Genomic DNA, 13,183 nt, shown 5'->3' with positions numbered 1-13,183 from the left:
ACAACAACAACAACAACAAATGAAAATGATTTTTTTTTTTTTTATTCGGTCGTATCTATTGCAACATAATTAAAAATTCACTATATGAGCTGAATAAATATGATTGATTGGGATGATTCTGTGGGAAAGTGCATAAAATATAATGAAATCTACGAGCACAGATACTAACAATAAAAATAAAAAAAGATACTAATAGTGTTTATTTTTTAAGAGTTGTTAAACTGTATTCAGGTGTACAATAACTGAATAATCAAATGTAAATTAATACTGCATAGTCTACGTTTTATAAAGAATTCCATAAATTCAATCGTTGTAAATTTGTCAAAGACACAAACGTTACAATTTCTTATGCCTAAATGCTTTTAAACCCCTCAGTCACAGGCATCAAAAAACAAGGCAAAACGATCAATTATAATCCAGACTCAACATACTTGCGATGTGGCTATTGAATGATCACATTGCAACATCAATGCTGAAACGGAATATTTTGCAGCCCTAAAAAATATTATTATTATTATTATTATTATTATTAAGCAAAAAAAAAATTACAGAGAAAAGGGATAAATTTCATTATTTAAAGCACTAAACATTACAGCTTTAAAGTGAAGAACCAAAGACTTTTGATGATTGCATGTCTGTATGTGGTAGGGGTTAAAAGCCAAAATGAAGATATAATAATAATAATAATAATAATAAAGTATTTAATATACATTTTGTATTTATAAAATTTATAAAGTGCCAAATAAAACAGAGCAACAAGCAACAACAAAAACCAGCAGATACCCATGTTGATGAGTGCATGCGTTTCAGAAGGCATCTTCAACTAATTTGAAATGAGCAGACATTTATACACATCATTATTATGGAGGAGAAACATGCAGGCACTGGACAAGGCTGACACTTTGTAGTGCACATTAGGCATGGGATGATAACCGCTTTCAAGGTTGACTGTAGTTTGGAATGGTCAAGATTTTAAAACCGCAAACGTTTTCTGTTATACTATTCAGAAGGTATGTGCAAGTTTGTTGTTTACATGTTTTCACAACTATTTTATGTAGTTTTTTAGGGCAACTAAATCTCCAGCAGAACAGGAACCTCCACATCAAAAGCTACTGGTCCAAAGTATTTGAAATGTTTCTTGAAAGAAAATATATTGTGTTCAATGGGGGAAAGAAATGTTTTTTTACCCAGACATTTATTTAAAAAATTAATTAATTATTCTGAAGCAATTATCACAATACCGTATAATATTTTTATCCAAGGATAACTTACCATCAGAATCACTCACAGGCCCATGCCTAGTGCACATACACAGTACAGCAGCATGATATAGTTTTAGCATTGATATCACAATGTGTGCATCTTCAGCAGTCAGATTGCAGGATCTGTTGATGCATGTTGAACTGGGATTATATTGTTTTGTCTAATAATATAATAGGATTATATTTTACTATAATGGAGCAAAAGTTTTTTATTTGCCGGTTTTTTAAGGCCTGTGACTGTATATGAGCATATCAAGAGTTTAAATCAATCAGCCACAGGAAATTGTACCATTTGTAACTTTAATAAGAATTATTTTATTTAACATAGGCATAACTGTTTCCAAGGTTTACCACGGTTTGCAACAGTCAAGGTTTTAAAACTGGCACATTTTTTGCTATTCCGTTCCTAAGGTATATGAAAGATTTGTTTTACTTGACTTTTTTTGTTGTTGTTTTTAACGGACAACAGTATCTTAAAGCAGAAAAGATGCAAAGTGCTGTATTAAATTGTGTGTTTTTGAAACTGAAGACAGCAGAAGTCAATGATTGATTTGAACTGTTTAGCCCGACAAGTTTACGGTTCAAAAATATAATCACCGTTTCTCAAAATAAAATATTGTGTGTACTAAAGGGGGGAAAAGTTTTTTACCCAGACAGTTAAAAAAATATATTTATTTTAGAGCAGTAATCACAATACTGTGAAACATTCATATTTTTATCATACCGTCAGAATCTTATACTAGCCAATGCCTAATTCAGTACTACACAGTGCTATTTTACATTTGAGTGTTAAATATCTCTACCTGAATTCTTACTAGAGCTACTCAAGCCATCTGCTGAAACTGTTTTCACGTCACAACATGTAAATCAGATTTTTTTTTTTTTAACAAATGGATGTGTACGGTACGGTGGTAATCTCACCAGGCTACAGAGATGCGTGGATCCAGGTAGTTGAGTTTGGAGGTCCCCAGAGCGATCTGTTTGTTCTCCTCGCGGTCGGTGGCCTGAACCTCCAGCTTCATCAGCTGCTCCTCCACCCTCTGAAGCGCTTTCTTCTTGGCCTCCACAGCTCTGCGTTGCCAAAAGAATCAACATTAAAGCAGAATACAATCACATACGAATGCACAATGAGCGACAAAGAGGCCAAATTCAGTTGGGCGCCCTTCAAGCAAATATTTTGACACTCACTTCTTGAATTTCTCATCTTTGCGTACTTTGGCGTCAGCCTTGGCACCTTTCAGCTCTCTTTTAGCTTCAACAAGCTGCTCCTTCTTTGCGTCAATCTGGTTTTAATGAACAAGTGAATGCGGGAAAGGCAAACATTTAGATGGTCCAACAGACCCTGCGCTAACAAAGAAATACCAGCATGAAGACAACAATAAGGACAAGTTCGCCAACGTCTCATACCTTGGTCTGAAGATTCTGCATGGACTTTTCAAAGGTCTTTGGTGGTGCCCTCTGGTGGTTACACAGGATGGCTACCGCTCGGTTGGCCCGATTGTAGGAGAGGATCTTCGCAGGAACATTATCTTCAGCTAAACAAACACACAAGCGTCACATATGATGCGTTTCCAGCAGCTCTGCTCAATCTGGTGCGTGCAGGACTTACAGTTAGTGAGTTCGTTCAGCTGCTGCTGTAGTGTGATGGAGGCGTTGTAAGTACGGAACACTTTAGCCGTAAGGCCGTCCATCAACTCCTGAAGATGCTTGTTTAAAATGGAGGTCTGCAAGATGGTTTACAATTAATGAGATGCATTCAGAATTGAGATTCTCCTCTGCATGCCATAAATAACAGACTGGTGAAAGTGACTGCTTACATTGAGACGGTCAAAGAGGTCATCCTCTGGCTCCTTATCCTCCATGAAAAGCTGGAGATTTTTGAAAACCTGTAACATTTAAAAGGGATTTTACACAAAAGGCAGAAGCAGAACACACGACCATGCTAATCAATAGCCCTCAGATGAGAAGATTTCAATTTGTACTAGGGCACAGTAAACTGGTGAACATTTGATTCGCGCAGAGCCTTTCACAAACTCAAGGACAGTTGAAGAGCACAAAAGACCACAACCCCAAACACACACAAAAATTGATTGCAAACAGCAAAACCTGGCATAAATTGATGACTGACAAACAAGACGCAATGAACATGGAGATGCAAGTAAACGTGTTGTGCAATCAGAGACAGAACATCACGCAGACCTGAGGGAGATCACAACATCTTGGTACACCTAGAAGCATTTACAGCCCGTGTAGGACAATCAAAACTTACTAAAAAGCTAATATCTGGGTGACGAAGGTCTTAAGTGTGTGCGCAACAGCATAACAATGGATCAATTCAGCGGAGTATCGTGGTGCTAGACCGTGACAAGCTTTAAAAACTGTAATTAGGACTTTATTGCATGCGATTAGTAACCTGTGAAGTTGCTGGCGAATGGACTTTTTGGTTTAGGGACACGGGCGGCAGAGTTTGGGATATATTAGCTCTGTTCCAAAACCTAATGAGATGCCTCAGGCAGCATCTTAACTGAAAAGGAACCTCGTAAGTGACTGATTTGGAACGCTCTACATCAGCAATCTGCGCACCACACAAGAGCACAGCGGACCTCTGGGTAATCTTTTCAATATTGAATCAAGCGTTTATAATTCAACATTTACTCTGCCTCATACACCATCTCAGATAGACTGAACTTTTTTGCAATTCTTAAAAATAATTGTAAAATAGAGGTTTACGTTACTAATCAGCTTAAAATTGAATCAATTGAATGTTTAATCATTTCAAAACAAATAAAGATGATTTTACATTTTAAATGCATAAGAAAATAAGAAAAAACAGCTTAACATAATTTTATTAAATAATACTGGTTTAATTCATTAAATGCACTATAATTCAGTGTAAATTTTTAAGTACTGGCATCAAATATATGAACCAATGTTTGTATGAAAAAAATCACTGTTGTAGATTAATTTGGCACAAGGTTTTATTTTTGATCCACAGCCTTAAATTAAACAAACCTCCTTCACATGTGTATTTTTTTATACCCTACAATATTTCCCCTGTAGGCAACTCGCTAGATATTGAAACAGAGCAAATGTAATACAAGAATAAGATAAAATCAAATACTTACCCTCTTCTCTACAGGGACCTTGTTGTAGTATCTAATGGAGTCTTTACCAAGAAAGTCAAACTCCACCACAAACTCCTGGCCGTCCATCTCTGGATGCAGAGTGAGATGCTCCACTCGAAGTGAGCAGCAGCCCACTGTGTCAGCAGTCTCTCCTTCCTCCTTTTCATTACCTGCTCTCAAAGCCAGCTACACCAGAGAAATACAGAGATTCATAACACTGTTCTGCTTTTCAGCTTCTGCTTTAGCTCAAAAATTTCACAGCAAACGTACACCCATTGAAATGTTAGTAACTGAACCAAACGCTTTAAGTGCTTTTAAAGAGGAATTCTGAATTAACCTATTCATCACATGCTTTCAGGGTCATGAGCCTGACATGAAGGATATTACATTGAGGCATGCAAACCTTGTCAATGAAGTAAAGAGCAACAGCACGCTGTCTGATCTTCATTTCTTTTGATTTCCAGTCATCGCGGTACTGCGAACGGATCCGATCCACACATTTCTTTAACCGACGGGCTGTTTCATATTTCTGCCAATCCTTCTCTCCCTGTAAGAAAACAATGAGGTTTGCACTGATATTAAAGGTCTAGCCAACACTGATCATTTTCTCATTAAGGCATTAAGAAGAATAAATGAAGATTTAATTTATGAATCCAAAAAAATATATATCTACACCTAGCAAAGACTAATTTATTGACAAACACATGCATTTCAAATAATTGCTGAAATAATGGTTTCCACAAACATGCAGCAAAACATTGAAAACCAATTCAGAAAATTAAGATTTTCTCTAAAATCTTATTCAAAACTATAAGGTATATAACTAGACAATATCAGATTTTCCAAAGTAAATTAATAGATAGAAACAGATGAGGATTTCTGAAACAGCATAAAAAAAATTATTATGCTACATTAAATAATCTTAACATGAGAAAAATCATTGGTTTAAATCAGTACACAACTAACTGTATTGGGATAGTGCTAGTTCACCTTGATCCTCGAACTGGGGTTCAGCATGATGTATTTGATGGAGCCTTGGATGTTTTCGGTCCAGGACACCAGCCATGTCACCTTGTTGTCATGACGTACCTCCTTCCACTTTGTCCCGGGAGGCGGTGTAGGATGTTTTGAGTCCCTAAAAGACAAAAAAAAAACTGATAAGAATTTTTTTTTCCACCAAGGGGGTGGTTTTGGGCTCTAATGAATGCTGCTTACTTGCTGCAGTTAATGATAATGTCTTCGGGTCGGATACGACGCTTCAGCATGCCCATTTTAGGATGGTCACCTCTTCCACGGAACAAGCCTGGAGGCTCAATTCGAAAGTTGGCAATGCGCTCTTTGTGATTGTCCATAATACAGAAGCCATACTCCTGCAGAATGCGTTCGTTCTCTTCTTTGATTTTCTGATCAAGAAAAAAAAACATTTGTGGTTTAAATATTATACCAGCAGAATGATTTCTTAATTTAGATCTCCAATCTCACCAGTTTTTCTTCTTTAGTCATTGCCTTCCTGGCTTCAGATTGAGCTTTGAAATATTCACTCATATTAGAGAAGTCACACTTATTTAGATCAGTGATTTTGGATTTCTCTTCAGACGTCATTTCCTAAAATGAGAAAACCATGCAGGATTAATCTAATAAAAAAATAAATAAATAAATAAAAAAGTGCCTTTGTAATAGCAAGAAACACTTTCCAAACAACGTTACCTTCCTCCAATCTTTAAAGAAGTTTTTACGAAAGATGTCTTTAGTGGTGTACTCGTGGTCCAACATTTTTGAGAAGAAGGTGGCCACCTCCTCTGCATTTGGGCTGAGTTTCATATGCTTCCCTGGTGACAGAACATAAAACCCATAAAAACCAGATTAAAAACAACAGCAATAGAGCAGAATCTATCTTAACAAAAGTTACTAAATCCACAATATCTAAATACTCCTCATGCAATGCCAATTAAAAAAGATGGACAATATAAAATTTTAGTTTGTTCATTTAAAGAGAAAAAAGGAGTGGTTTCAAACATTTGAAGATCTCACAGTCCGACTCCCGCTTCTTTAACAGTTTTGACAGATGGCAAACCCCCTTCTTGCACTTCAAGAGAACTATTGAAGGACATACCGTCATAATAAAACTTGACATTGCTGGGCAAAGGCTCATATGGTGGTGCAAAGACAGGTCCTTTGTGCTCCAGAAACTTCCATTTCACTCCATCTGTGTACCTTTCTTCCTCCCACCTAAATGGTATAAAAAAGCACAAAGAGGAAAGGAGGTAAACCAACATCCCAATGCAGGCAACCAAAATGGATCTGCAAAGTGCCGGAAAAAGGACATTTGTGATCAGCACCATATCCCCGAATAAAATCAAAACAGACTCAAGACAAGGAGTCAGCCTACAATTACTTGACCATCAGAGGATGTGAGACTAACCATTTCCACTTCTCTTCTGGCTCCTTTTTTGCCTTTTTCTTGCCATCTGTGGCAACTTCTCCTTTCTTGTCTTTTGTTTTCTTTTTGGGCTTTATGTCCTATGGCAAATCAAAAGATTCAAAATTACTGACACCTTGGAAAGTGTAATCTAAAGAGATAAGCCAGTAACTTCATTAGTTTACCTCTTCCTCCTGTTTCCGTTTCTTTGCTTTCTTTTCACTTCTGTCATCCTCAGTTTTAATTTTCTTGGGCTTGTAATCACCACTGAATGAAACAAAACAAAATGTCAAAATGCCTTGCAACCACACACACACCGTTCAAATACCAGACAATCACTGTCTCATTCACTCTAATGGTTACCATTTTAAACAAAGATTAGAGGAACAGGGAGCTTTCGTGACTACAGAGGATTGCAAGTTTGTTTTAATGTCACAAGTGAGTTCAAGATGTCCTGCAAACACAATGTCACTTACTCGTCATCATCCCGCTCTCTCTTCAGAGACTTCTCTAGTTTAGGAGAGTGATAGAAGTCATCGCTGTCAGGTTCAGATTTAATGTGAGGGCTGTGTGAAGGATGAAAACCATTATTCATTTTCTCACTCACATGACCAAATAAGAGAAGCCTTTTAAATTGGCTCAAGATAAATTCATGTTTCTATTTATGCGATTACATCCATTCTGTGGATCCTAAAAGGGATCTTATCATAAAGAAACACTTTGATTTCTCTTAAGAATGAAAACATACAGTAATTCTCCAAACCCTTCAGCATAAGGGTGATTTCCGCAACATTTAAAGATTTTTTTGTTGTAACACTGTTGCTCTTTTACATGACTTCAAGATTTTGGGTGGTGTTAAACCACAAGCATTTAGAAAAGTATACAAAAAGACATGCTCATTATGTGAATCATAACAACAGTAGCAGAATATTTGTTCTACAACATGTTAAACTACTGGCCAAACATAAATACACTGGGATTTTCATATTTTGTGAGGATGTGTTATGAACCTGACAATTTCAACAAATTGCTAAAGGACCACAATGTACCGAAAATGAAATGGTTATGTTAACATACATCCATCAACTGAAATAGCTTCATCATGGCTGACATCGGAACACAAAGCAAAACAATACGTTTTTAAAATCATCCATTTTTCCCTGCTATAAATGTCAATTAAAAAAAAAATCAAAGACATGGAAGCACTTGAAGAGGAGTCATTCTCACTGTTAGGACAACCATTGCTTTTGACATTTGAGTGGCTTGTGTTTTGGGTCGACTGTTTACCTAACTTAAGTTATGACCCATTTAAGGGGTCTCTTATTATAGTGAAACTCAACTTACAGTTGCATCATTTTCAGTCACATTAAGGGCTCACGCTCACCTTGCGAATCCATTCTGTTTCTCTTTTTTAGGCCTGTCATCAGAAGACTTGAGGAAGGAAATGGAGAACAAAAAAAACAGAAAAAGGTCAATAACAGCACTCAATATTGTGTGAATCACAAAAGACTATTTACAACTCCTCCAGAGCCAGAGGATTGAGCTCAGATAAAACCGCTGCAATGTGAAAGTAACCGAGGATTCTGCCCACCCTTTCCTCCTTTCTCTTCTCTTTGTGTTTGTCCTTCTGCTTGTCTGAAGATCCATCTTTGAGCTTCTGCCTCTCTTTATCTTTATCTCTGTGCTTTTTTTCCGAGGAGTCCCTGTGTTCGCTGCCAAAATGCAATAAAACATGCCGTGATCTAATTGCCACAATGGCTTGGTCCATCAACAAAATCGGCTCCAAATAGATGATAGTGTTTACAAAGGAAGTTGCAGTAAAGCCAACATTCCTTCCTGTGGTCTGAACCCTAAAGGCCACACCCTGCTTATCAAACACACTCCATAAAGAGCAAACTGGGCTATAAACTGCCTATATATCTGCTGTAGGACAAAGTAGGAGACGTCATACCTGTTGCTGTACTTTGATTTCTCACGTTCTTTGTCTTTCTTGTGGTCCTTGTGTTTGTGTTCTTTGTCCTTGTATTTATCTTTGTGTTTGTGAGAATCTGCCAACAAAGAAATTAAAAATTAAGTAGCACATTCAAAAAGGAATGAACACCTGGTAACAAAAGTATGACCCTGAAACAGGAAAAACGAATTCAAAAGTGTTGTAAATCTGGAGTTAGACAGCATACAAATGATTTGATTCAGAAAGATGTACCCGTACACTGAAATAGTTTAGTGCTTTAGGTGAGCATAAATTAATCAAAAACAAGCAATAGCCCTTATAGAAAGCTACACCAGCAGATTTTGCACACACCTGAATGAGAAACGCATTTCAGAGAAACCTGTGTGAGCCTGCCAAACGCTGAAGACCATTTACAGACAACTGGTTTGAAATAAGTACAGCATGACACATTTAGGGTTGTCCTTGCTCGACCCACTGCAGACACATTGGTCACACCTTGTAGATTTTGGCACTTTACCTCTTGAGGTGAAATGTCCAGTTTTCACTCTCAGCTATGTATGGTGTTTATAAAGGGCCCCTTTCTGCACAGGGTCCAGCTAAGACTGTTTACTCTGAGAGGACTATTGCTTTAGGAAATGTGTAGGTTGGTGGGCTGGATTGGGTTACAAGAGGGCCACGCAGATCCTACTGACACTGTAGCGGACAGTGAAAAAGCTGGAGGTGTTTTATAACAGGCCTCCCAAAAGGCAAAAGCAAAATGATCTCCCTTTATTTTACGAAAACTAAAAGGAGGAATGAGAGTTGTACGAGAGTTTGGAATCCAAGCAAACTCAAATGTCATCCTTTAAGAGCACAGAAACAATGAACCTCAAGTTACAGTAAGATGCATTCAAGCATTAAGAGGGACAGAGTGCTCAGTTAGGACATGAAATCAAATCCTTTATCTTCCACAGTACGCATGAGCGCACTTCCAAACCCCACAACCCATCTAGATGTGTATTCTTAAACTCATATTCAGGTGTGCAGTAATCAATAATTGTGGTGCAACCTTCTCCCCTTATTTATAAAACAATAAAAATTCACTCTGCTCCAATCATTCACCATGTTCGTTTTGCCCTTCAGCAAAACACATGCACATCTGGGACTGTGGGACAACTTATTTGTGAACTGTACCCTCTAGTGGACAAGTTCATTGTCAGCAGAACTTACATGCTGGAAATGCATAAAAATAAAAAATGAACAAGTAATGAAGCTTGAGCCAATATAACTGATATAAGCCGTCTAACAAAAAAATAATTAAAAGGTAAAAGCTGGGTAAATGAAACAAATGAACACAAAATTAATCCTTCATCCTAAAATTACTTCAAAGTACATGCAAACCTAATGTAAAAACAGCCCTTGAACAGGACTGATGGGATGTGTTATTAAATATGTAATTACAGTTCAGTTTTCATTTATAATGCATTGTAAGCAGACAAACATTGTGTGCAGATACGCACAAAACCTGCAAAGCACAAAGAAACAATTTTCACGCTGTGTCACCGTTTATTAAATAGTCTAATTTTATTTGTGACAGACACTGATTTACTTTTTTTTTATCTCCCTATAGTGACAACCACAGTGGCATGGTGTGAACAGGCAGTTCATGTATTAGCACAGCAATGGTTAAATGCTCATAAACGCTCTGGAGGAAAGCAGAATATTCACCAGAAGCATCATGCTCAGAGTAAGAAATGGGGATGAAGGGAGCGGAGAAAAGGGTAAAATAAGATTTGAAATAAAAATATTTCATGAGATTACATGCATAATTATTGTAGGTTTTATTTTTATTTTGGAAACTCTGTGGCACTTTTAAAACACTGAAGCAGAAATAATTTGCCAACTCTCATATTTCCCAGTTGGCCAAAAAATTAATTATCAAAGTGCAACAAAACAGCATAATGGCTGGCTGTCAAGTTCAGCTGTGATTTTGCTTGGTAAAAAAGGAGCGAAGGAAGAAAAATATATTTGAACTTCCATTATTGTTTTTAATATCGATTTGAGTATATATAAAAAAACTACTACTAACAATATATAATAGACAGTGACCAAAATGTTACTAATGGCCTAAAAAAAAAGGAAATGAATTTATAGATTACACACTTGATTATCAGTTCTTGTGTCACAGAGAACTAAAATGTTACTAGGGCTGCGCAATATATCGTTTCAGCACCAATATCACAATGTGCTAATACTCAATATTCACATCTCAAGACATGCAATGTTGAGTCTGGATTATAGTTAACCGAGTGGCTACAGAATTGTATTTAATTACTGTATTTATACAGAATTCTTACTTTTTTTTTTTTACACATAAATTTCAACACAAAAACAAGATTTTACTTGTTTGTTAAGATTTTATCCACTGAGAGAATTTAGCTTTAAAAACTTTTTTTTTAATAAATTAAAATTTTAAAATAAAACTATATTTTTACTTGAACTGAAAAGGTTTTGCTATTTGGACTAGAAATGAGACGAACCAAAGGAAGAAAAGCATTTTTTTGCATTGTGATAATTCAATTTCTGTACGTGAATACTGTTAGACTCCCCAGAAAACCAGCAAATAGAGCTCTTCAAACCAATATTTAATTGCAGAACCATAAAATATCACAATATCAGGTTTTTTCAATATTGGGTAGGCCTAGATGTTATCAATACACAATCAATACTCCTTTACGGTTAACAGATAATGCAGTTAGATCATGTGATCAAATGCAAGCACTACATTCTTAAATTTCTTCTCATTAACATAAAAACAACTAAACTGATCATAATGCATTAAATAATATACAAGTATTAAAATCTTTTAAACTGAAAATGTATAAAAAAAGGTCAAGTATTTTTCATTTTATTGTTTCATTGCCACCTCGGGTTTACAAGAACTTGTTATAGTAAAGTTATGGACCTAAAACGTTAACAGACATTTGGTGCATGGACAAAAGAAATGTGTCAGGTGTTAAAGTACTTTAGTTAATGCCATGGCAAGTTAAAACTATATAGAAAATGTTTTATTATAAGTTTTATGTAAAAACAAACAATTTATAATTGTGTAAATTGACAATTTATGTCTCTGAATGACCATGTTTTGAACCTGCATGACCCAACTGATCTGACCAATGACACTGTGAAATCAGGTTTAGGACCAATGAAATCCCTCATTAGCGGTTCGTTTAAGTTTACTAAATCTGGATGCAATTTTTAATTTTTTTTACGCATATTTAATTACAGCACACATCAAGACAAAAAAAACGTGCATCATAGCCAATTCCTGAATAATTACTTACTGATTTGATTTGTGAACATTTGTTTTATTTCATCACATTTTATCGATTTAAGATGTATTTGAGGTCGACATGTTTATTTTGGTGAGAGGATTCAGAACAGGTCACCCACGTTTCTCAATCCTTCGCCTCCATAATCACGTCGATGTGCACTTAACGTTCACTACACTCAGACCGCTAGACAGAGAAAAAGAAAATGGCGCAGAGACTAAGTCCTCAACCCCCAAAACCTCACTTTCACAAGCCTCGTTTGCTTATTGTCCATCTTCCAAAAACGCTCAAACGACGCCAACTGACAAATAATCTCTTTCTCTTTCGAAAGAGACATTTTTTGTTGGTTTTGAAGCATTGTAAAAGCGTTTTAAAAGGGCTCAATGTGAACAATAGGCGCTTGTCAGTGAGCGAGAGGGGACTTAGTCTCTGGGACGCCATTTCTGTCCTTAAAACTAACTGGTCGTCAAGCAAGCGTTAGAGGTTTAAAACGTATGAAATTGTATTTTAATCACAACGTGGCGATTAGACGAATCCCACTCACCATTATGTCTGGATCCCGAGTCGATCTGCGGAAAAACAGTGGTGTACAGTTAATGTTAAATCGTGCCATGTCAATAGGCTGCTAACTTTCAACTTGATGCTAGTCGGCGGTTAGCGCTCAAGCTAACAAGCCTGTTCATACAACAACGTTTAAATACCACCGCTGCGAGGGACAGAAGAGCATACAAAGTTTGTATTCCCAAAATGAAGTCTTTGATAGGGGACATTATTAAAAGTAAAGCCGCGAGTGATAGAAAATACTCCATTAACACAATCAAAGCCGACTTCCACTGTCTGTTAGCTTAGCATGCTGGTGGAAAACTGCCGCTGCGGATGGAATTTAAACAGCCGAGCTAGTGACTACAAAGCATCAAGAAAGAAAAAAGATAACTGACAACCACAAAGCACAAACACTTTACCTGGGAATCGTTGTGGGAATGGTCCCCACTCATTTTTATGGGTCTTGTTTTTAAAATAACACAGTTAAAAGCCTGTTAATATAAAATGCCGGCGAGGAGCTGTGGGCAGAATGAAGAAAGACACAGTTGTGTAACAGACCAAGCCCGAATTTC

The 13,183-nt window shown here is 36.7% G+C and overlaps 1 protein-coding gene across 1 annotated transcript in view; it reads right to left on the bottom strand.

Annotated features, from left to right (window-relative positions):
- Positions 1–13,183, bottom strand: part of top1a (DNA topoisomerase Ia) — a 15,315-nt gene extending 2,132 nt beyond the window's left edge. Inside the window, 20 exon segments of the mRNA NM_001044324.2 lie at positions 2,184–2,333; positions 2,451–2,545; positions 2,670–2,797; positions 2,872–2,986; positions 3,080–3,148; positions 4,388–4,573; positions 4,791–4,934; positions 5,378–5,522; positions 5,603–5,790; positions 5,870–5,992; positions 6,095–6,216; positions 6,501–6,616; positions 6,810–6,907; positions 6,992–7,073; positions 7,283–7,372; positions 8,191–8,237; positions 8,398–8,518; positions 8,758–8,854; positions 12,613–12,637; positions 13,031–13,183. Of these exon segments, the coding sequence (NP_001037789.1) occupies positions 2,184–2,333; positions 2,451–2,545; positions 2,670–2,797; positions 2,872–2,986; positions 3,080–3,148; positions 4,388–4,573; positions 4,791–4,934; positions 5,378–5,522; positions 5,603–5,790; positions 5,870–5,992; positions 6,095–6,216; positions 6,501–6,616; positions 6,810–6,907; positions 6,992–7,073; positions 7,283–7,372; positions 8,191–8,237; positions 8,398–8,518; positions 8,758–8,854; positions 12,613–12,637; positions 13,031–13,063 (2,174 nt within the window). The 5' untranslated portion in view covers positions 13,064–13,183.

The sequence above is a fragment of the Danio rerio genome, chromosome 11 (assembly GCF_049306965.1).
Source record: "Danio rerio strain Tuebingen ecotype United States chromosome 11, GRCz12tu, whole genome shotgun sequence".
NCBI lineage: Eukaryota > Metazoa > Chordata > Actinopteri > Cypriniformes > Danionidae > Danio > Danio rerio.
The sequence above is the reverse complement of the archived record's forward strand: the minus strand, read 5'-3'. Positions and strand labels throughout refer to the sequence as shown.